This window comes from Anomalospiza imberbis, chromosome 9, assembly GCF_031753505.1.
Source record: "Anomalospiza imberbis isolate Cuckoo-Finch-1a 21T00152 chromosome 9, ASM3175350v1, whole genome shotgun sequence".
Lineage (NCBI taxonomy): Eukaryota > Metazoa > Chordata > Aves > Passeriformes > Viduidae > Anomalospiza > Anomalospiza imberbis.
Window position 1 is genome coordinate 20184317 of NC_089689.1, and position 26379 is coordinate 20210695.

Sequence of the window (26379 nt, forward strand, 5' to 3'; positions counted from 1 at the left end):
GTCTTCCTGGTGGGGATTTTAATTACACTATCCAGGCACCCATTGACCAGCCAACTGAGGACCACCCTGTGGGACTCGGTCTGGGGTAGCCCGCAACTGGCGCCCGAACAGCCCGCACAAATCCTGAACTAGAAAATATGGGTCACAACATTCAGCCAGGGAGCTCAAATTAACAATGGTTCTGAAATTTTTTTGTGATTTACAGAAATGCCATGACTGTCAGAGTCATACCAACCTAAGTCTCAACAAAATATTCCAAAAGGCTTCACAATATGAGGCTATGCTATAATGTAATTCATTGCCAAATTATTTCCATACAGTTTCTAAAAGAAAAAGGTTTATAAGAATAGAAAGCTTGGTAAAAGTCTGGTAAAATTGATATGAAAACTGTAATAACAGTGTAAATATAATTTCAGAGTCAGCCATCTATTTTCACTGCATCTTCAGATATTTTGTGAAAGGCTAGAATTCCTGTATGTTAAACAATCAAAAAAAAAGATACAACTAAAGACAATACAAACGGAAAACTAAAATAAATATTAAGTTCTAAATGCAAGTAAAAGGTCACTTGCAGCTTATTTTCTGACATAAACCCAAAGTTACACTATGCTTCCCTTATTCCATTACTTGCCTAAAATCCATTTTCTTAAAGGAGAAAAAAAATTCCTTCATTCCTGTGAATCAATGTTTAATTAGAGCACATTTAACTCTAAGTCCAAGAACTGGTTCTGCAAAAAATTACAAACAGTGCTTTAAAGATGATGTCTGCATGGCTTTGCACATAATGTAGACACCTTTATTTGTGATTTCTTGTCACCATAATGACACCTTTTTATTTCAGGTAAAAGGGAAAGAAACTAATTGAGTTATGAGTATCTAGACAGGGCAAGGTGAAAAAAGGCTCAGCTTTTCAGGCTTTCTAATCCTGAATCTACCACCTGGATTTGTATTTTGATGCTATTACTAATGCTGAAGATTACCCAACAACACCAGCAGTCCCTTTGGTATGACAACAGATCTAGCATGAGTAGAAATGTAAGGATGTAGTTTTACCAGGAAACAACACTGCTTTAACTCTTCAAGTTCTTGTGGACAGCCCATGCAGGTGGATAGGCACTAGTGCAAAGGAGCTGCCTTCACGAATGGAGGCTGGCAAAGGTGGCTCTCACTCACCCCATATCCCTTCTTTTGCCCCTGTGCTCAGCCAGGTGGGTGAAGGGGACCTGGTGTCTGACAACAGCAACTGAGACATCCAAGCATCTCCCCTCAGCCAGGAAGCACAGGCACTACGGCCCTTACTCAACCCTTGGTCATATGCATACTCAAGTGAGGCCAAATTTCAGAATATTGGAGTCCCACATCAGGTAGAGCACTTACAGTGCAATTGTGGTGGAACAGCTCAGGAGAACAGTGTCACTGAAGCACTGAAATAATTTATTTGCACGCACAAGACAAAAAGTCTCAATAAAGCTTATTTACTTTCCTCTCAATTCTCCCTTCTCAGTCTCTCAATTTTTCCACTTCTGTGTTTATTGTTCTTCTGTGATATTCTGAAAAGTTCCACATCGTACAGGCAGGTAATGCCAAGTAGAAAGCTGCACTTGAAGACCAAAGTATCTAACTGCAGATCACAATTTTCCCAAAGAGGTGGGTGAAATAAAATTATTGTTTTAAATGAAGGCTATAGCTAAAGACTACTCACACCCATGGGAGAAGAGTCTGATGAACATACGTCTCGTTAAAAGTTGCTTCATCCAGACCATCATCAGCCATGAAAACCTAGAAATAACCTAACATAGTGAGCAAGAAAACAGACTTCACTGAAAACATAACTTCCTAAAAATAATTAAGCAAAGAAAACAAATTCATTACCACTGATGTAAACCCTTCAAAGCTCTGGCAGCCTGAGGTTTCCTGCTCTGCAGCATGATATCCAAGGCTCATTGCAAAGCCCTGTTTATCCAACTGCATTTCTCAGTAGCTCTACCTAATTAACAGTTTGGCAATGAAGGAGGCAATGGGGGAGCGTATATATGTAAATACACCAAAAATATGCTAGGGAACATTAAATGTGTAAAATCAAGCACTGAAAATTTAGGGAAGTGTCAGAATTAGAGTTGCTATGCAGCCCTAATTGGGCAACCTTGTGTGCATGCACTATGATACTATCTTTAATTACCCGACCACCTACTACTTTTTCCACTGGACCCCTGCCTGCACTGACTGACATAATGAGCAGCTACTCAATGCCTTTGTTTTCTTGTTATTAGTCAATGTGTCCCCATGCCTCATTTATTGAGCATTATTCACACCCTGCTCTGAGACTTATTAATTTCTGCCTGGGCTGTCATTTGGTACTCACAGGAGCTCCTCCCTTCTCAAATACCATTCTAAATAGAGACAGGAAGAGATTGTATTAGCCTTCTTCAACTAAAGAGGTCTGAGAAATTTATAATTTAAGTGAAAGTTATAATTTAAATTAAGAAGAATACACTCAATTGCATACAGAACCCAGAGCAATTAGAATTCTTTGGTAATTTATATGTTGAAATAGTTTTCGCCAACTTGAGCTATCTCTGCGCTTCATAAATCAGACCCAAGGGTCTCAAACTCAGCATTCAGAAAGTAAACACACACAATTAGTAAAAACATGGCTTGATTAGATTGGAGTCACATGGAAATTCTGTAACAGAGGCAAGAATAAAATATAGCAGCTAGCATTAACACTTGACTGTGACAGCCTTGCCCTCCATTCCTGTAGTGTCCCGACTCCTTCACACCTTTTCATTTCTTCAGCAAATGAGGCAGTAGTCCTAGCAACTTCTTTATACATTTCCACCCAGCACCAGAAATGGTAAAATCTGGACCATGAATGAGGCTGAAGTTGTCCCACTCTTCAGAGCCATGAATACATCAAACAATTCTGAATCAAAAGTGGACAAGTGATTTTATTTATGGCATTCCATGGTTCCTGAATCTTGACTTTGCAACCCTACTAGTATTATGTCAAGCTCAAATGTACAAAAGTATATTTAAAAAGCCAAGAAATCTGTCCTTAGCATGAGAGTGACACCTGTGTTGTCCAGCAGAGGCAGAACCTGTCTATTCTCCACAGAGATTTCAGTCAGTTGAATTAACACAGCAGTTATGGCAGCATGAGCACACCACTCCCTACTTCAGTAGCCACACTATTTTTCCTTTGTAATTATGTCATAATTGTTATTGGGAAAATATTTTTCTAACTAGCTCTAGTGAAAATATTTCCTCCTGACCAACTAATATGTCATTAAGAAATAAAATATTCATATTCAAGAAGCATCCAAAATTTTTTGTCTAACAGATAGTCATCTTCCAAAATTCATTATGTAAACTAATTAAGTGGTATTTATCAAGACTGTGTTATAAACTGATTTTGTGTCTTTCACCCACCAGTTTTCCATTTGGCAATACAAATTATTCCCTGGACATACAAGCCCACCACCTCAGAAGCAAGGCAAAATAAAAGTCTGGAGTTTTGGACTCAGGAACCCTGAGCTGTGGTCTACCCTGCTCCTGACCTGCTTTATGTCTCAGGTAAATGACAACCTCGGCAAAACAGAACTGCTTGGCTATTTTAGTGTTATTGAAGGAAAACCTCTCCACCTCAAACCTCTCCACAGGGAACGCTGTTTGTGAAGGTGAAGTATTCAGCATAGTCCATTTCGAGAATTATCATGCTTCCTCCTGTTTGCTCCCTGAACATGGGGATCAGTGGAACAAGGCCTCCAACCCTCCAGGTGTGACCCTGCAGGGACTGGGGAACAGGCAGGCAGATCTATTCCAGGGAATCCCAGCAGGGGAAATCTGAGGTATTGGCATGTATTGGTATTGACATGCTCCATCAGTCGAATTTTAAATTAATTAAAATTTCTTTTTGCAAAGTCCTCTAAACTTGCCGTGGACTTAGCTACCAGACAGCTCTAGACATTATGCAAGTAAATACAAAGTTCCCATAACAGCATGATGGATAATGCCTTTCTCAGGTGCTCACTTTCTGTGCACAGCAGGTGCTGAGATATTAGAATTGAAAATTCAAAATATTTAAATCTAAAATTCTATGCAAATATATGTTCTAGAGGAATTATTTCTACTGAGTATTCAAAGTATAGAGAGGCCATCGCAATGCTAGTAAAACACAATTAGCAAGTGATAAAGCATTTACTTATTAATTATATTTCTTTTGTACCAACGCTTACAGGAAATGCAGCAAAAAAATTATAATCAGCAAAAATCTTTTCTGATGACAGGTGTTTTCTCCTATTAGCTCTGCAAAACATATGAATCCTGAAAGAATGATATTTCCTTTCAGTTTTGTCTAGCAGTGTGTATAAATAAAATGTTAACTGCCAGGACATAATTTTCAGTATGCTTGTCTTACTTCAGATGTGTGTTTTCTGTTTGGAGCACAGCTGTTCATATTTCCCAACATGAGCTTCAGTGCTGTAAATATCTTCTCTATTGAGGGCTACTTTCCTAAACTGCTGCACAGGGGCCACATGCACAAATTGTGTTAGTGCTAATGTAAGCTGTGTGCATGCAAATCCATGCACAGCACTCAGAAAACGCACACCACGGACCTTGACCCCAACGCTTTGTCACTGAACCAGAATTGCTCTATTTAAGGCTGTGACTGTGACATAAATCAGGTTTTTCAAAAGGTTTTTATTCAGCTAAAAGAACTCATTCTGGGATAAAATTTAAATAGCTTATGCTGCAGAACTGCATTAATGAAGCAAATTACTCCCAGCAATGTGGAAAACAAAATAATTTGGAAACTGAAGACTGGAGTTTATAGCTACATTTTTTCAACAGTTAGAGCTCTGTGCTGTGTTAAGCTCAATTTCTTCACTTCTGAATCTCAAAAACAAGTCCTTTGCCTGTCAGCATAACACAGCTGGCAGCACTATTGCCTCTCCACTGGAAGGTCAGGGATTCACATCTCTGAGACATGGGCTTGTGTCCAATGCTGACACTGCAGCACAGGTTTGGGGGATGTCTCCGCACAGCTCGAGCTGCCTGCATTCAGATGAGACACCAGAGCAAGGTCACTGCTGCCCATCAGTGGGGACCACCTGGGTGAAAGGTAATGGTTCCGTGGCCATTTTCTCAACAGTAGGACATAAGCATGATGGCTTTAAGAAATATTTGCTTCTAACAAATAGCTTTGAGTATCTGAGACTCTTTGGAAGGAATTGTTAAACAAAATAACAGAAATCCATGGGGCTATCCAAACCATCCAACCATATTTCCCTCCTTACCATGCAAAGCTTTCTTTGTTTAGGAGAAAGGGCAGCCTACTTCTAAGAACAATGAGAGCACAGAGTTCAAATACACATTATTACATTTTGTACTGATGGGGCATATCTTGTACAATTTTAGAACCATGGATTCACAAATTTCCAGTTTTCTGATGGAAAATTTGCAACAATAATTACCAAATTAGGTATATTTCAGTCAGTCTGATGCTTTAGGAAGAGGGGGAAATGAAAGAAGCATGAGCATGGGAAGTAAAAGATATTTCTGCACCACTTTTCTCTGAGCAGTCAAGTGGATTCTATGGCTGATGATGAAAGTGGTGGCTGGTGGCCACCTACCCGCTCTGTGCTCTGGCTTTGTGTGACTACAGGGACAGAATCTCATGAACAGACATGGACATTTTTTCATCTCTTACAGGATCAATCTATATTGTAAGATCAAGAGCAGAAAGAATGGCACAACTCCTGATGAATGTAAGGCTGCTGCTCTGAAGGCAGTGAAATATCACATCTTTGAGTAAGAGCTAAAACAATACAGAGATAAACTAAGAGAGTGTCATGGAAGCAGGGCTACTGTGTCTGGGAACCTGGGCAGTCACTGAAATCTCCCTTTGTGAGCAAGGATTTCATCTATTGCTCATGGACTACAAACAAGTAAGATTCCTCTTAGTTTGTTTTGTCATTAAATCAGACGCTGTCTGAAATAAAGGCAAGCCAAGAAAGCAAACTTTGGGTACAACAAGAGATTTGATTAAAAAAAAAATAAAAAAAAATAAAAAAAAAAGGAATCTGAATTGATTTGAAGGCCAGAAATTATGAAATATGTTTTTCTTTCCAAGAAAGCCCTCACAAGGAAACTGAGAGGACTTGCATCATTTCAGGTATTAATAAAATAGAGCTCTTCATTGTGTTAAATTGAGAAATCCTAGGGAAGTCGCAAGAAAGGAAATATGTTGCCTTATTCATTCATGTGACAGGAGAAATAAAAATAAAAGAATATCAGATAAAAACCAAATTGGACTAAAGTTGTATTTGACCACAACTGGAAATGAGAAGCAAAATGCAATATATACATAGTAGATAGCAGAATAAAATTAAGCATACAAATAAAATTGCTGCTTCTATAAAAATAAGAAATACACATTTACTTAACATCCATCATGGGAAAAATTCCAGTGAAGTTACAATTAGATTTTGAGGGTAATTTCAGCAGTAACCTATTTCATTTCTATAACACTATAATGATTTCATCAGTAACAAATTCTCTAGGTAGTATCACACTGGAAAGTTTAAGGATGGCACCATTAAATAGCATCCATAATTGTTACAATCAACTGCATATTACACAAAAGGGTGCATTTCCAGATGACTGTTAAATGTACCAATTACCAGATTAGCATTTTGCTGAAAGAAACACTCAGAGCCTTCAAGAACCTATTACCTATGGACCAAAGCTCATGTCAAGTCCATTTTCTGCTGCAAAAATAAACTGGGCATCCTTTCCTGTATAAGTTCTATAACAGAACTTATAGTACAGCTAAAAATATTACTGATTATTGTGTACTGTTCTGTTATGGAGGGGCAAAACATGGGGGCTTTAAATGCCTCTGAGAACAGGGCTGGGTGAGCTGATATGCTGAATATATGCAGATGTTTCCTCACCTTGTTCAGGCTCCTTTGCTCTTACAACTATTGCATGGAGCTGGGACCTGTGCTTTGCAAAGGCTGACAGGATTTGGGCTGTGAACCTGACAAAACAGGTACCTTTTTAACAGGAAAAGAATCTTGCAGACACACACACAGGTTCCACAAAGCATGAGGACCTGAGGTTTCACTTCAAGTGTTACTGGGACCAAACCTAACTATGGCAATCAAGAAACACCCTTCTCTCAAAATCACCACAATCATTAAATAATAGACACTGCCTCTGTGTTGAGCACTTTTAAAAATCATGCTATTTCAAATACAAAACAGTAGAAGAACTCTTGGACATCTTTAGGTAGATAAATACTTCACTGCATCTAGAAATAACTAATGGTTGTATATAGAGATAGATACTCATATTGGAAAGAAACAAAAAAACTACATTCATGAATCCTCTAGCAATTTAAAAATTCAAACAGATTTTAAGATGTATTATGCAATAATATCTACTCACACATCTAACATAGAAATGCCTCTTAGTGATATGTAGTTGCTAAAATTATATTTATGTTTATAAAGATCTTGCCAGACAAACTAGATTTTTCAAAGAAAAATGACATGCTTAGTGAGTAAAGGGAAATTACTACAGGCATTCTTCCATTTACTAAAGATGGATAAAAAGACAGATTTTCAGGAATTCAGAATACAGCTTCCTAGATAATTGAACAATTAATCTGAATGTACAAGAAATACAAATGTATATACAAATCAAGTGTTCTGAACATAAAATAAAGGTCTAGGTTCTTAAAAGATCCATTCTGTTATTCCATTATGAAAACTGTTCCTCTAATGAACAAGGGCATTTAAACTGCAAGAACGCTACTGCAGACTGAATGGGAAAAACTTTGACCAAAATCCTATTTTCAAGAATAACTTAAACCACTGTAAGATTTCTGATATGGACTGAAACAAACTAAGGAGGAAAACCCCAACAAACCACAAACCAACCAACCAACAAAAAAATCACTTTGCCTTTTAATGCTATACCTTTTTTAATGGGCCTCATACAACACCATACTTGTGATCTTTTCCTTGCTAAATCTGCCTTATTTTTACAAACAATCTTCAGGAGAAAATAAATGGTATTTGCAGAAATAATGCACAAGCATGAGGAAAGTAACATGGTGGGCATCACCTTGGAAAACAACTAAGTGACTGATCTCATGGAAAAAGATCCAAGACATGTTAGGAAAAATAAATCCAAGGTAATTTGATATTTAGAAACAGAGGGACCATGTTATGTCATCTCCTTTCTTCCATTACAGCTCAATCCTATACTGAGTTCTAGGAAACTGAACACCAAGAAGTGAGGAAAAAGTAGGCCCTTTCTATGGATAATTTAGGAAAAATAAAGGAGCATTTTGCTTGATATCATGGTGATGAAGGTGAAACTGCAAGTGTCCATACACCTTGAAGAAAAAAGAGAGTAAGAACTAGAAACATCTAAGATCTTTAAAGAAACAGGAAATAAAGAGACACAGACAGCTGTGATATTTGCCATATCTCGATCTCAGAAAATACTCAAGTGGTACCACATGATCATCTAAGGGATGCGGGTAAAGGCCCAAGAATAGCAATTATAGCAGCAGGCAGGTTAAAATCTGAGATAACGTGGAATATGGGTCAATCACCTACTAGCAGGATGATGAGTGGCCAATTGGCTTCTTTCAGCGCTTTGTTTTTGTATTTGTGTATTAAACTATTTAGCATACACTGAAACTAGCAGAAAAATATATGCATTATTCATGCTATTTGTGACAGACAGGCACTGTAGTTTCAGTGAACAGGACTGGAAGTAATACCAGAGGAAATAGAGACCTTAGAGGAAGACACTAATCTCAGAAAATTCAGAGTGTCACTGTAATTTTTTTTAAGGGTTCTGTTATGGTAATAGTTATGTTTGCAGAAAATTATTTCTGTGCTATTCAGATAAACAGCCTCACAAAGGGCCATTTCTTCCCCAGGAAATGAAGAGTGGATAACACCCACCAGAATGGGAGCAAGCCATTTAAGAGCAAGTGGACGGAGCTGGTTCCTATGTTATTATCAACAGCCTCTACATAACAAATGATCAAATGATTTAGATTTTACAGCAGAGCTTACCTTGCACTGCAGCCTGCAGAGGTGGCAACTAATTTTAAACAGGAAACAATATCACCCCTGTCTATTCCTTGAAAATGACTTCTCATCTACAATTATCTGTCAGTTTTGCCTTCTCATTTTCAGCTATCACCAGCCCCCATACCTACAAAAGTCCTTTCTCCTTGATACTTATGCTCAGCTCCAAAATAATTTATTAGGAGTTACACGTGCTTATCAAAGACGGATAGGATTCATACAGAAATTAATGGCAGCCTATGTAAGTTGCTATATATCATTATATAATACATGCCAACACTGCTGTCACAGTACGTGGATTGCCTCATCCTTTGTCAATCAGAATGAAGCATTAGTGCAGTGCAAAGATTATTTTTGTTGTTGTTCTGACAATAAAGCTCTGGCTGTAATACAGCGCTAATAAGGGATAATCTATCTGGGATAGTAGATTCACAATCATTTTATGACAGTCAATATGACTATAACCTTCTAATTTTTGAACACGACCACGAGTAACTTGAGCAAAAAATGTTACTTGCTCTTCATAATCATGAATCCTTTACAAACATGATGATCCTGAAGCAGTGAAGAATACTTTGGTCTACATCAGCAGGACAGAAATTGAGGCAAGCTCTTTAGAGTTCCAGCCTGTTCCTCTGTCCACTCCTTTCTGAGTAAAAGATCAACACTAATCATCATTATTTGCCTTACAATAATGTCATCAGCTCCATCCGTTGTCACTGATACTGATGGTGACAAGGCACATTCAACACCAAGGGCCAGCTTGAGCAGAAATGAACAGGACAGCTCCAGAGCAACCTCACAAGCATGGAGGATCCCAAAGGACGATCCCACTACCACCAAGGCACTCCTGTGGGACATTTTGAAGGTCTGCCATGGAGACAATTAATGAAGAAGCACCATCTGCTGTGTGTCTGAGAAAAGTGCATTTTTCTGGCTTCTTACTGGAGAGCCGGTTCAGCCTTGGAAACACTGAAAGGGCCTGTACTCAGCCTTTGGAAAACACTGACATGGCTTCAAATAAACTTTTTTTGAGCTCACTCCATTTGAAAAAGAAGCCATTCTACTAAGGACATCAGAAAGAAACTTAAAAATAACTCTGACCTGAGACGCAACTTTGCCACAGGTTCTTTTGATTTGAAACCTATTTCCAGATGCTCTTCCAAAGCCTGCTACCAGAAGACTGGATCAATATATTCATCTTGAGGCCACATCTTGACTCCATCAGGAATCAAACCTTGAGCAGAATGCAGCAGTAGGTGGCTTAAGAACAGCCTCTTATCTCCTAAATCTCCAATCTATGCCTTCAAAGCATAAACAGTAATATATTTCGGGGGAAGAGGAAATCTGATGATCTAGTGAAAGAAATTCTTGGCAGTAAAGGGCAAGCCAAACTGGAGGGGAAGCTGAAGAAAAATCAGCAGTTTTGGACTGGTTCTAAAAAGGAAGAACTAACAGCAAATAGGGTCAATGTTACAAATCTTTTACATGTTAGGAATAAGATGACACAAGAAACTGTATTGTAAGCTGGAAAATGTTGATAAATCAATAAAATTAATTACACAAAAATACCTGAGAACAAAACTGTCATTCATTGATCAATTCCATAAAACACTGTATGTCATCAAATATAGGGTTATTGTTTTTACCTAAAGGCCAGACTTTATCCTTCACCTTGGTATTTAATTTCTGTTGTAGGATATTTGCCAGTGCTGATCTAAGCTTTCAGTGTACTGCCCTGGAACTACTCTGGGGTGAGTCCTGTGCATGCAGTCAGGCATTTCATAGGAGTCTGAAGGCATCTGTGTAAAAGCTTAGAAATATACTTTTTCAACTTGATGCACTCCAGAAATTATATTTTTCTCTCTACAAATGTGAATCCTAGGTACCAGCACTGAAAGAGGCAGAAAGGAGGGACCGTGGTAGCATCACTGAACTAGAACCAGGGAAATCAAACCAACTTGCACTTTGGCTGGTATAATGCTAATATGAGACTCTTGAGTGCTCTTTTCAGTCTCTAACTGGAACAGAGCAGGTTCCATCCCCTGGAGTAATATTGATCTAAGACTGGTAGCATTTTTGTCAATTTCAAATCCAAAACTCTGGGTCCTAACTACAAGAAACTCTTAAAGACAAATTCAAGAAGGGCTACTTCGAAAAATTATGCTATTAGTTGCAGAAAAGAGGACTTGCCTGGTATGAAAATGTAAAGGCAGTAATGTGCATCCCTGGGGTTGGGGATTAAAAAGGAGGATGAATTGTTGTTATTAAGAGGACAATCCCAAAATCACTCTAGTAATTTCTCTGCACTCATTTGGGTATTTTCATTTAACACACTATTTATTCATCTAATGGGCCAACTGCTTTCTAACAGAGCAATTACTGTAATCTCTGACTAGCTCAATATGGAAAATATATCAATTAGAGAGAAAGAAAAACAAAGATGGAGGAAAGAAATATTTCAAGTAACAGAGAACTTCATTTTTCCTCCTCCCACCCCTCCCCAGATTGAACTGGTCTTCATTTTAGGGTGCAGCTGCACAGACACCATTTGCAATGAACTTTATTGGTGGGAATACAATTTATTGGTTTAGAGGTAGTTACAAAATTATTTGTGATGAGTACACAAAATTTACAGCTACTCCCGCAGAAAATGTAGCTCCTTGTAACAGGTACTGTAAGTCTATTAAGTAGAGCTCTAAGATGCACACACTGCCAGCATAGTAATGCCATTAATGGGCATGAGGTTTTGATACAACATTCATACAGGTCTCTTACAGACCAAATAACACATATTTGGTAGTATGGACTAATGTATTCAGTCAGACAAGAGGAACTATCCCAAGAAAAGCAATTATTGCTGGTACAATTTGCATCTGCTCCAAGAGGGTCTCTGAGATCATTCCTCTCTATGCAGCACTTACACCAGTCCACCTGTTCCATCCTGGTTTGAGAGCAGATAGCACTGATTAACAGCTCAAATATGCATTTAAGGTTCACATTTTAATCTAACAAAAAGCCTAAGAGAAAATACTCATGTGAATGAAACTTTCCACCCACTCAGAGAACAAAACAAAAGACAAAACTCTGCTCAATCCGCAGAGCCTCACAGCAGAACCTGGAGCTGCCAAACGCAGGCTGTGACAGATGGCCATGGGAGCAAACTTGGAAAGCAAAGGCTTTCCTGGAAGATGGCTGTGACTTTAAAGCTAACAAGTAATTGGCATGGCTGTCAGTATTAGGAGTCCGTCTCTTGAGTGGTTCTAGCTGCTGTGTTTACAGGTGCACCCACACGCGTCTGTGTGTGGCTGGCACGCGGCTCCCTGCAGGGAAGTATTAATAGCTTTGGGTCAGCTCTGTGCTGTGCATCTCTGCCAGAATAGCTGTGCTGGGCAAGAGCTCCAAGAGCTGAACTCACTGACTGCCATAGCCAGCAGGAAGCCCTTGTGTAAGAACGATTATAAGAGCAAAATTCAATTTTTAGTGGCTCTTTTTACTCTGTGGTGTATTTTATACACCAGTACAAAGTGCACCTCAGCTGCCATCACCAAATCCAGACCTAGTGACACTCTGCTGCAACAGACACCTTGAATCTCTGTGAGAAATGGACTCCAAGTATAAACTCAGAAGGGTGACACTGGGCTTCTTTTGATGAAGGCATCCTCATTTTCAAACAGCAGTAGTGGGAGGATATTCAGGGAGGAAAGGAGAGGGCACTGATCTCCCAGCTGATGAACTGGAACACCAAGGAGACACCTTGCCTGCCACTAATGCAAAACAGCCCATCCTTCATTTGGCAACTATTACTGACAAAAGCTGAAATCATGTCATGGTAACAGAAGTAAGTTCTCATCCAGAGTAAAATCAGTAAGCTCCTCCTTCATCACCTTGACAAGCCTCACTCTCATCTGCTCATTACATCTTTCCTATTTTCCCCAGAGGTTTGGTCTCACTCAAGAATACATTACACCCAGCCTCTCTGCTCTTTTCTTTACCAGTCCAAAGAATACTCCATTCACTTTTCTGGTCCACCTGCCATTCAAACTAAAACTAAACATTGCTGACAGAAATTTGCCTATCAAGTTAGCTAACTGCAAAAGTCAGCTTTTCTTCTAAAAATATTTTTTAGATTTTTTTCCAGATGATCTCCAGTCAATTTTCTAGGTGTTATGTCTCTCCTTTGGGGACACATTGTTCACACTTTTCACATGGAGAACACAACTGGCATCTTCTCAATAGGGAGACTAACATTAGCTACTATACCCATACCCTTCAGCAGCAGTAAAAAAAAATCCTCAAGAAGGTGGAAGGAATCTCTGAAAATTACATATAACCAAGGTGGATGGCAAATATTTGATACCAGTAACCTTCTGCAATATAACCTATAAACTCCATTCAACAGATCAATCCAGCCCACGACTGCATCGCAGACATTTATTTCTACCAGCCCAGGTTCTTTAGGGATTGACTTTTGAAGGCACAGCTCACTGGCTGATAGTAATCTCTTCTCAAGTCCCATAGCCTTTTTTTTTTTAAAGCAGAGCTGCCACACAGGCAGCGCTGCTTGACTCATCACACTGAGGCTCTGTGTGGAGCAGATTTAATTCCTCTATATGGAATACTTGATATATTTATCCTGGCACTTGACTTTTTCCTCATGAGACACCATCAGAATCGTGGCAGCTTTAAAAACCTAAGCTAATTCCATATATACAGAAGGCAAATGGCTGAGCTGGCAGGATTTGCTCCACTGAGGACACACATTATCTGTGCTCCCTTCTCTCCTGTAGATTCGTAACAGCCTGAGTGGTTTCAAGTGGACCTTGCAGCTTATTTGGATCAATCTCTCTTCTTCCAGGCCAAAGAGGAAAGAGGAAGAGGGCGGTGAGGATTCTGGTGAGGTCTATTTGTTTAGTGAAATCTATTTCTATAATAGATGATGTTCTCCTGGAGTTGCTCATTTGGTGGTTAAAGTCCTTGGCAGGAATTTTATTTCTGAGTGTGTGCCTATGGCTCCCAGAGCCAGGAAAGGGAGCTCTGGAACAGTTAGGAAACACAACAGGGGCAGGGAGACAGGAACCATCAACTCTTCATATGAATGTCCCTCAGAAGTTTATCATGCAATGTGATTGCCATGTAAAGTGTTATGTAACTAATCCTTCTGCAATACTTCCAAAGAAAATTGTTCCTGAATATGTATAAAATGGAAACAGAAAAATATCCAGAAGATACTGCATGTTTAGTTGTACTTTCATTACTATTAATATTACATTATTTCTGAGGCTGAAATAATGAGAAACTGTGCAACTGTGATAAAAAGAGTGTCTTAGAAGGGATATAAATGATAAATTACTATGAAACAAATGACCTTTTACTACTAAAATATCCTGTGAATTCCTAAGTTGTAACATAGAACAATCTTGTTCTTCTCCCAAAGGAGAAGACAGGATAGAAGTCCTCCATGTGTCAGAAATTAAATACTAAAGTAGCTTTCTGGCACAGGGAGTTTTGGCTGTTGCAGCTTTTTAGCCTCTCTAGGACCCATTTTTTCCCAAGAAGAGTATGAAACAAGCATCTCTGGAGTCAGCTGAACACACCATTCAAGTTCACTGTCTGGTACCTTCTCTTCTGAGATGAAACCCAAAGCTGTTCTCCAATAGCACTCCAATATTCTGCATTGACACTTCATAGTGTCATTTTCATCCATTACTAACAGAGGCAAAACAAACCTTCTCAGGCTGGTTGCTAGCTTTATATTTTTATAATGTTTCTTATACAATTTTGGTATTTTTGAAAAATTTTTCTTACTTCCCATGTTGGGAGAGGAACTAATATTAAAATATCAATCCCATTCTTTGCTTTCCTTATGATATTTTAATTTAGTTTTTCAAGTTTTGTAAGAAGGTGTTATCTCATGGTTGGTGTGGGTTCATCTAATGATTACTTATAACATGTTGACAACTATGGTTTTGCTATTGTTGAAATTGTATGTGCCTTATCTTACACCCAGAGACCACATCACAGCCTGTATTTCTGCATGTTACGTTAATTTTCCTCTACATTTCAGGTAATTTTTAAGTGCACTTAATTTATTGTGTTTTAAAAAGAATAATAAAAAGGACAATGCAAAGGTCTGTAGCCTCCGGTTAATATTCATATCTGGGGCATTCCATTTGTGGAAACCTCCATTCATTTAAGCCAAGTCCTACTACAGAACTTCTGGCAAAAAGGGAAAAAAAGGAAGCGCATTTAGGCAATCCAGTAGCTGTGTGTGCCACAAGTGGTGAGCAATTAATGCTTGTACCCAGGTCTGTTCAGGTTAGGGACAAAATGGTATGGGATAATATGATCCAAATGTATTTCTTCAGTATCAATACAGTACTGATGAATTTTTCAGTTATGACAGGATTTTTAAGAAGTCTAAAGTGCACATTCCTTTTATCTAGTGCTCATCACTGTAACGCAGGATTCCTCAATGTTCACGACACAAAGGCTCTTTGCTTCCTCAGAATTCATTTCAGAGGAAGCCATTAGATCTCACAGCTGCAGTTTAATGTAGGGATTTTAGGTCACCTCAGAACTTACCCTTTTCCAAGAACAGTTTTAATCTTTGTTCAGTACTTGAATATACTTTTATAATTATGCTTCAAGTGTTATTGCAGTTATATTTCAGATTTTACGTATGTAGGAAAATGCTATATTATTTTAATACTGACAGTAGAGTAAAAATCTATTCAATATTCACCTTTCAGGAAGCACAATCAAATATCCAAGAACACTATTAGACTTGCCTAGCATAAAGTTTCAAACTGCTAATGGATTTTAAATTGATGTCATAATGCTGCAATTTAAATACATGATGTTCATTAATTTTACCAGAACTCTTTGTAGAGTAGGAGTGGTATGAAAAAAGGAGGAAGGTTATATTTTCTCTACCTGCTTCTTTTTATCTGCTTCCCCATTTTTGATATACAAAAAGAGTCATTACATCAGCTTTATGTGGGTGAGGGGTGAATTTTATTCTAGTAGGTTTCAATTGGGTAACCACCATGAAGTTTTATCAAATTAATATTTTCTACAAAAAATCACCAGGAATAGGATAAAAATAACTAACACATGATAGTCATGACATTTCCATGAAGACAGACTTCATGGGACCTCTCACCAAAAATCCATAGGCACAAAGTGGAGGAAATAAGGGAAAGAAAGGTCATCTTGTTCATACCCCTCCTTCTCACTGAAAGGTCAAAATTCATGTATTGAGCGAGACAGCAATATTGCAAAACAGGCAGGCATAGCTTCCCACAAATCCCAAGGAGTCACCTCAGATGTGGATATTGAAAAGGGAAAAGAGCTCACATCATGGAAAGCTACTACAAGATCTTCTCCTACTGAGGGAAGTGAGGGTGGGCTCTGGATGCAAATTTTCTAGGTGAAGAATCTCCTATTTCAGAAATACCTCCAAAATGAAACTAAAATGTGTCTAGACATAGTGGTCCAATATATACAACACTTCACATCTATTTGTATTTCAATTCTAATGTATTTACTGTACATAAAGACAGTTTCCCCAAAGCTGTTGCTATGGCTACAAATCAAGGAAACCATAGCAACAACCCTGTATTATGTACAGCCTTAATTGTGGATTAAGTTATGTCTCTCTTTGAATTTATATTATATACTCCAATACATCTAGTTTTAATCTTTTTTTTCAGACTTTTTAACAATAAAAATCCCACAATATTACAGTGTCAAATCAAATACACAACACCCTTGAAAAATGTCTTTACAGCATTATTCTGATCATACATAATAACAGCCATATCATTTTTTTTACTTGAGATAAACACTAATGTTCTATCATCATATTTCCTCATCTTTTTTAATACAAATGATTGATCACTACCTCTTTAACCAAGTAATTGATTTTCCATCATCTCATAAGATTTTTGAAGTCTCATCCCACTCAGCCCTACCCCAAAAAAAACCAGCTCCTCCTAACTTAAACTTTCATTACTATGGAAAATTTTGGAGGGTTGGGCCTTCTTTAGTTTGGGTTGGTTTTCCTTTTTCTTCAGAGAATATGTATGCAATAGAGAGACAGGAAAGGCAGAGAAGTAGTTCATTCTAGATTTTCTAGCTTGCCTGTAACTTCAGATGACTGATTGGGTTGGTGGCAAATTACCCTAATTCCTCTTGTTTGTTGACCTTCTACTTTCAAGTATTTAAGTACACTAAGGAGTTGGCATGCAGCCAGACCTTGGAGTGCTGCCTGAGAGGAACAGGTAAAGGAGAGCAGAGAACAAATGTGAAGAAAAGAAGGATGTTAGAAGTGGCTGAGGAACAGGAGGGAGTGCTATCAGACAGCAGGAGACACCAGTGGGGTGACAGGATTCAAAGGACACTCTAGGAGAATATGAGCACATTCAACAAAGAATTCATTCAAAGAATTCTGCAAAAAGATTCCCTCAATAAAAGACAAAAAGCCCAAATTCACATGTCTAAAAGCCTTCCCTCCTATCTTACCTTCCCTCACTTTATTTTCTGATAATTCATTGTGGTACTGTTTCCTCACACCATTTGGTCCTTGAAGAGACAACATGTGTCCCATTTTGCAAAAAAACTTGGCCACATCTGTTTGGGGCATTAGCCTGTCTCACAGAGTAGACTTTACTGCTTATCTTACATACCACAGCAGCACAAAAGAACTAGAAAATATCTAAATTTTATGAAATTAGCAGAAATTCAATGTATTTGACACAATAAAGAATTTAAGAATTGAGATTTTCTGGCCATATTAATACAAATAGTATAGAAATGCTTATGTGACAAAGTAATATGTGTTCTAAAAATCATAGTCTGAGAAAGCTATGAGTGTGAGTTAGGAACAAGAGCTATGTAAAAGCTTTTCACATGAGCATCGCAACAAAAGTTCCCTCACACAGGGAATAATTAAGTCAAAAGTTAGTGTATTTACAATAAGTAAGCCATGTTCAGGTTCTTCATTATCATTTTAATTAGCAAATATTAAGGCAATCTGCAAATACAACAAGGAAAACAACTAAAATTACTAAGTTTAAGGAGTCCTTCATGACCCAAGCCAAATTGAGACAAATGTCTTACAAATCGACATCGGTCACCAGCTTCCAGGACATTCATTTCCATTTACTGTTAGAACTTCCAAGCGTGTTATCAAATTCAAGAATGAATTAAGGCCCTCACAAACTACTTCTAACCTCTGATGAAGGCAATGGTGAATAAAAATGGATTAGCATGCTCCTCTCCTCTCCAGTTATCAGTTCAGACTGATAGTGATCAAGTGGCCATGGCAGCTCTGCCTCATTCAGATTCCACGCCTGCCACTGTGGCAACAACCCAGGGACGTGCAGAACACGCTGCCCTCCCATTTCTGAGGGATGAAGATGCTGGATGAAGCCTTAACCCTTCTGAGCTCAACAGCACCTCCCATTCCTTTCACTGGGACTAGGATTCACATCTGAACAGTTCTCCTTTCAGGTGCTTGTCCTCTTTCTGCTTTATAGATAATGTACTTGGGCCCCCAAAATAGTGCTGCATCTTACAGGAACAATGATTAAAAGCTAGATATGTTTAAAAGAAGCTGCCTCCTAAAAACTGCCTCTCGCTCATTCTGAGTTTCTAACTAACATCTAACTAACATTTCTAACATTTAGCCCACTAAAGGTAGGATAATAACTAACTAATCCAATACACTTACAGGACTAAATGTAATGAAGTGGTGAAATATTTTCATTCTCTGTAAAGCTGTTATATGAATGAATTTCACTCATTATTAACTGTAATTTTATAGAAAAAACCCTAGCAGTTAATGGAAGTCTGACAGTATGTCTCATGACTGACAGTGCTATAACTGATCACAAACTATAGAAAGAGTTCAATTTTTATGTTACCTTATTTTGAAAGATTCCATTTTACAAATATTACAGAGAGAAAAAGTCTGAAGAAAATGCACCACCACCACCAAAACCCAACAGTGGCACTAGAAATTTTGACAACTAAGATACTTTAAAGCAGGAGTCCCTGTAAAACCTAATTTCATCACACAAGTATTTTTATCACACAGCAAGTATTTTGCAAAGCAGATATACATCAGTGAGTTTTAAAGTACAGAATGCAAATACATGCCTAGTTTTGAAAGAGCTATCAAGTATTAATGCAATACTTCCAGAAAAATCCAGTAAACCTCTAGCTTTATACATTCACTAGACTCACATATGCTCATTTCACATATCACTCCTTTTTCCTCTTTCATTCCCATACAAACAAAAATAAGCTACTTCCTCTTTGGGAAGCCCAGGCAAAATGAAATATTTTTAGGACCTTATTACAACAAACACAAGAAAATTCCCTTTTGCATTAGAGGAATTGAAGGATTGAAATTAATCTGAAAGATTTTCTTGTTTGTATGAACAAGTTTTCCCTCAATAAAGGGTGATTTTGAGGTCAGTTTATTGCTCTCTCCACTGCAGACATGACAGAAATTTTTAAAATTTCAAAGGTCATTTAAGTGGTAGCAGACTTCTAAAATAGCCACTTTGCTCAGAAACAACCTTGTTCAGTTTTGACACTGGGCAGGTTGTAAAAAAGCATTAGATGGGATCGGAGAAAAAGAAATCTGCTGCTCCATTTTGCCAGGCTGTTAAAACCAGGTCTTACCTCTTGTGTTTTTACATTTACATATCCATAATGAGTTTTCAGAGGCTGTCTATGGCCATTAGAAAATGGGATCCACTTGACTCTGGTTTGTCCAAAGCAGTTTAGGATCAAAGGGAAAGTTACTTCATTTGTGAGACGAACGATGATCAGACAGAGGAATGCTGCAATGAAACTCACGGCAACAATGGACTTCCTCTGTAATGAAAAGAAGAAAGGAAATAAATTATTAAAATTGAGAGTCAGTTTTAATAAAAAAATACATATCTTCAATTGGAGGATGAAGGAAAAACACTTGAGAAAGCTTTATGTGAAATTATTCCTCTGGTAGTCACCTTGCTGCAGGAGCATAAGGAGACAGGTGACTGGATTGTTTTATTTAAATAAATTTGCATTTCAGAGGTTTGCAGAGTTTCTTTTGGAACTGGTTGCAAATGAATCAGTTTTGTTCACAAAAGACAAAAAGGCTTTTTTAAAGGTTCAAAAACCATCTATCAACTTTAAATTTTATGTGCATTTGGAGTAAAGATTTTAAGTAAACATCTGCACCAAAGTCTTCACTCAAACTCACCACTTTTCTAGGGATGACAACACACAAAAGGGAAATGCCATCTGCAGTGACACCACACAAAGTTTACTGGAAAGACATCCCTACAGATCATTCCATGCAACAGAATTCATGCTATAACTTTAAATACTTTACAATAAATTGTTGGTGAATTCAGCACCACATTCTGCCTTATTCCAGGTTCATCAATTTACCAAGCAAGGCATTATTATTTGGACAAGACGATCAGCATTTTTAATAATTCAACCAATCTGAAGCCTGTAATTAGTTCTTCCCTTCCACCTCTAGCCCATCCAGTCACAAGAATGTAATCACAGAAAGAGCACAGCTTTTTCCCTGGGAACTCCCCAGTCTGCAGGTGAAACACCTGTGAGAAAGTAGGATGTTCTCCTTATTTTTAGCTATTTTTTAAAATACTGCAGTCAATTACTTCCAGACAAATTACTTAAGGACAAACATGTCAGTTGGCATGTGTAAAGATTCTAGACATGATACTCTATTGAAAAGATTATTTCCCTGTGGGAATGAAACAATTATCATTTACATGTGTTTTTACTGTACTTTAATTACATCCTAGGTTTACCTAATTTGCCATAGTTTAATTACTCTACTGAAGGTAATTCTATCATTTTAAACAGTAACATTTACAGAAAATACAGGGGAGAAAAAATATCATTTGCCTAAGGGCCTATACATAAGTATATAATAACAATTAATGCTGGATGACAGAATCTGATCACCCCAATTCCCATCTACCAGCTAATTCCCAACTAACCAGCACAGAACACATTTAATACCACTTATTTGACACAATGACAATAAGATCACACATGATGCCATGGTAAAGGCAAGCTCTCCTTGCAACCAGATGAGATGAGTCTGTCCTTGCACAACAGTGAGAATCACAATGAGCCTACAGCAAATTGGAAGGGATGTTATGATATTCCCACAAACAAGAGTTAACGAAATAATCCATCGGAGGGGTCAATTGCATGGCTCTGTGTTCTGATGTACTGGGAGGTTACAATTTGTAAGATAAAAGCAATGAGAGACTGGGCTGGAAAACCTGGGTGAAGGAGGTCACGGTGAGGAGAAAAGGAAGTGGATGAAGAAGTATTGTGGCAGTGTGATTCAGTGAGGAACCTCAGCCAGCTAATGGCTGTGCAATGTAAAATTAAACCCAGCAAATCTTCAGAGGGCAGCACAGCAGCCACAACCCAATAGCAGCTCTCAGAATTCATAGAAGCCACTGCACTTTTCATCATCTGCATTATAACAGATTTACATTAAATTGCAATAAAATGGCTGGGGAGCACTTCTGTGTCACTTCTCTTTGTAGCAGATGGAGTCAGAAACATTTAGCTATATATCAGAGCCTTGTAAGTGCTAAGAGCAGCCAAGATGTGCAGTGCAAGTGATAATCATAAAGCAATGAGAGGGAGCATGGATTAGTCATATTATTTATTGCAAATCAGAATTAAAATATTGCAAATATTTAAAAGGGAATCTAGAGTCTCATTCCACTACATGAGCATGTTTCAATCAAAACATCCACAGCAGGAAGCAAGATTGCTTGTATGATGCTACTATCTGATTTCCACATACCCTATCTTCCTGGTTTATTGAATATCACTTTTTACTTCCTTTATTTTGTGCAGATCTGTTCTGAACTTGAAAATAGAGCAATCAGCTTTATGTGCTTCTCACAGAGAGTTGTTCTAAATAGTCCTTGCCCTGAGAAAAATTCATATTGTGCAGCTAAATTTCTTGGCCTTCACTACGAAGCCACCTGATTTTTGTATTTATTTTCTTAAAATGCACTGTACTACCAGATGAAAGAAAAAATATGGCCTTTTGGTTTTTTATGTTTGAAAAGGAAAACAGCAAATATTTTTCTCTGTTGCTTAGCCAGAAAGAGTCTGCACTAACAAGAACATTCAAATGAGAGAAAGGAATTTTTACAACAGAACAGAATTAAGGCATCTGTTGAAACTGGTTTGGAAAAAAAAAATCTAGCCATATGCAAACACAATGTTTACTTATCAACTTGTACAAAGGACGTTTGTATTAAGTATTCAGTTCCCCTACAATTTTTGTTGAAGGCATGAGATCCAACAATAGGCATTCTCTGTGGGAAAGACTACTGAAAACTGGCATTTCAGTGGCTCTACAAATTTCACTGTAAAAATACTGAAAAACACCAAAGCACATACTTTTCACAGTTTTACCCTCCTTAAAGCACCAAGTAAAGAAGTCTGATCAGTGGCCACAAGTATTCTACAGGGCACTTCTAAAAGTAATTTGATTCCCTTAAGTCCCTATGTTCTTTACCTGCTCATTAAAAGAACAAACAAAACAACCAAACCCAGGTGCTATTTGTCATTAACTGCTTCTTGTAAAATCTCCTTTACTGCAGATAAATGGATTTTGTTGTTGGTCCTCTGATAAAACTTAAAATTTAGCATTTGAGAATCCAGAAATTCTGCATGTCATTAGGATATGACAGAGTAGTCTGAGGCTATATACAGGGATGAATACCAAATTGTAATTTGTCTCAAAATTTGTCTGCATCAACATTTTAAATACTCAGACATCCTACCATTTGGGAGAGCTAAACCAACACTAATTAGTAAGTCTGCAGAGAAACAAATCCTATTCCTTCTTAATTTTCAGTTCTCATGAATGCAAATTGTCTCTTAACAAAAGAAATGTTTCTCTAACATGGACATATCCTAGGCATAAATTTCAATCAATCCTTTTCTTTTTTTTAGCTAATCTAATGTAGACATTTTGATATTGACAACATTTACATAAGAAATGTATATACAGTTATAAACATCTTTAAAATGTTTCCCATTTTTTCACATACTCAGTGAGGGGTACACAGTAAGACATATGTTAAAGAGTTTCTTATCTGGATGACTTGCATGGTATATTAGCTTTTGTTATATTTTATTTCAGTCACTATAGTATCTGACTAGCCTAGATGGCAGTGGCAAGAACAAAATTACCCTTCTCATGAATAGAGGATCCTCTAGCAGAAGAGTGGAGGAGTTTAACCTTAGTTAATGAGACTAAGTCTACCAACAGGCTCATTGTGTTTAAAAAGGAAAAAAAAAAGGGTAGAAGAGGAAAAAGTTGAAATCAGAGTACATGAACTGCCATACCTGAGACCCCACCGGGCCAAAAGCTCTCACTAGGACTAAACAGTTTCCTCTAATTCTTTTTATTCAATACCCACAACAGCATCATCCCACTTTGGTGTCAGCTATTTCTCAGACACCAAGCTCATTCTGTCTACTATGTATATCAAAATCAATAACTAGCAGGCATGAATCACATTCATTTTATATCTAGGTTGTTAAAGTAAGAATTGAAATAAAAACAGGAGTGTTATACTACTCTGCTGGATAGAATTTAATTAAAAACTTCATGGGAATAAAACAATAACTACTTTCAGGGGTATAAATATAAGTATTTGGCAACATGGTCCCTAGCAATATTTATATGCTTCATATCATCTAGTTTTGGCTAATTACCAGTGCCAGGGTGATTCATTAGTTTCAGTTTGGCAGGAACTTGACAGTCTGAACAAGTTTTAGTCATTTTTCTTTCATAATCTGTTAAGAAGTGTGATATGACAAGATCATTTTTAATAGTTCAATAATGCCTGACAGAATAGTAAGACATGAGCATTTTTTGTGTTGTACACAGTTGTCTAAGAGGGAGGGAGGGAGGAAGGAAGGAAATATTTTCAGCATAGGAAGATAATTTCTTAAATTGTAAATTTTACTGAGATCTGTACTAAGTATCTTTATTCTACTTTCTAGCCAGAGCACAACACCCTTCCACTTGGCATGTATTATATGGCAGAGACTATCAAACCACTTCACAAGCAGGAATAAATCCTCATCCTAGTGAGTTTCACAGTAAAAACCCATTTCACAGGTGCATAAACTGAGGTTGAAATCAACTTCCCTAAGATCACAAAGAACTCAACAGAAGAAGATTTTTACTCAACTCCTAAATTTTCATTCTAGAACTGTTTTGTTTTTCAGGCTTATTGTTTCTATCACAAGTAACTGCCTGATTTTATTAAAAGACAAAGTTGAACATGGTATTATGGAAGATTCCAGTAAAGAACCCTAGGAGCCATGCCCCAAACAGTAATTGCAAATAAGCCTTTTTTCATCAATTGATTTTCTTCAGTACTCATTCTTTCTTTTACTCTATAGATGCATGGCAGCACAAGCTTGGAAGGACAAATGAAAGGTAAATACTTATGTGAGGGCTTTGGTTCTCTTAGATGTCACAATATGCAGTAATATTGTATTATTTTCACAATGCCTGCCTTTACGGGCACAGTGAGTAACTCGATCACTTTTTTAATATCTCTGCACATCATACTACTTTCATTACAGGACTGATGCAGGGTTTCAGTTTTTACTCAAGTATAATACCAATTGAAAACAATAATGGCTGCACTTACTGAATTTGTTTCAATTTTTAGACTACTATATGTAAAAAATAGTTTTATTTAATTTTCTCTTTTATTGTCCTGAGCATCCCATTTAAAAGCTACTTTCTATTACAACAGAGCATTAAATGAAATTCTTTCAGCACTCTAGGTCAGTATACCTTACTGATTTCACTGGTATTGGAAAAAACATGTCTTCCAGCTGTTTCTTTTGCCCTCTAACAGGGCTGCTGAAGAGACAGTCAAGCAGGGGTCCTAGAAGTTTTCAAAAAGAGTAAGATATATAGCAAAGATCCTTCTAGAAATAGGCATGTGTCAAACATCATTTGCATAAAATCAGTAGCTGAAGATTTACTTTCTTCTCTTCCAGAAGTGAAAGTTAACCTGAATATGTTCAAAGACTCCACAGGAGATTGCTGTCAGATTGTTTCTCTCTCAGGAGGAGAGAAGAACAAAGCTGGTAGGGTTTATATCACCAGCAAGATCTGGTTTGGGTTCAAAAACTAGTAAAATTAGGATTAAAGCAATTTTTTTTTCTTTAAAGTACATCTTCGCTAAACTGGAATGTAAGCAGCCAAGAAGCTGAGAAATAAGAGCAAAAATGAAGTTCAGTGCTGAAGAAGTAATGCAAGAACTGCAGTGTACCTAAAATAGGTAGTTACAATGAAAGAAACATGAGTTTTAACCCAAATGTGTTTCTCATAAGAAGCTACTCTGAATCAGGACTGGGTTTGAGGAATATGGTGTTAAAGCAGGCATAAGTAGAAGACACGTAACTTCTTGCACAGCTTCTCTGCAGGAGCTCTGGCCTTTTCTATGGCTAAGGCAGCTCAAGGGCTCTCAAAACAGCTCGTTGTACCTCTTGCGTTGCTGTCGTTTGTTAAAAACTTGTTACTTAATTCAGTTTTCACCGTGATTCACAATTCACAGGTGATGTGTCTAGGTTCATAGCAGCTTAACATATTCAACCATATCTTTCATTAAAGGCAAAACTGTGCAGAGTGGGTTCAGGTTTACTGGGGTAAGACCTGAGCAATGAGCAAAAGAGTAATCAGCACAGTCCAAATAAGTGATGTAACAGCAGCAGTCTGTATTAAGAACCTTATATAAGAGATAATCCTCCTCTATGTAAATTCCTTTTATTAGTCTCAGGTAACTGCACAAGGTTCTTACACACAGCATTCTCATCAAAAAGATACTTATTATTTACTTACTTACTTATTTAGGTAATAATATGAAATTATGTAAGGTGAAGAACTTCCAAGTTTCAAAGAGCAATTGCTGATGTATTTTGAAGGCCTTCCATATGCTATCATGCATAAGAAGCTACTACTTTGAAAAGCTTCAGTGATTCTGAGCCCTTCAAACTGCAAAGCACTGACAGATTTCAGGAATTACTTTGTGTCACTATTCCCTCTTGCCCTAAACTCTAAGCCTGATATGAAGGAGCATTTATTTGTCTGGAGATATTCTTATCCCTTCAGGCTTTCCAGCACTTTGAGCTCCCCATATCCTATAGTTCCTGC

At 37.6% G+C, this 26379-nt stretch overlaps 1 protein-coding gene across 3 annotated transcripts in view; it reads right to left on the reverse strand.

The window, feature by feature from the left end:
* Nucleotides 1-26379, reverse strand: part of ST6GALNAC3 (ST6 N-acetylgalactosaminide alpha-2,6-sialyltransferase 3) — a 219430-nt gene that overhangs the window by 97965 nt on the left and 95086 nt on the right. For all 3 annotated transcript variants that reach the window (XM_068200035.1, XM_068200036.1, XM_068200038.1), the window contains exon 2: nucleotides 19812-20006. In XM_068200035.1, coding sequence (XP_068056136.1) covers nucleotides 19812-20006 — 195 coding nt within the window. The remainder of the gene's footprint in view (nucleotides 1-19811; nucleotides 20007-26379) is intronic.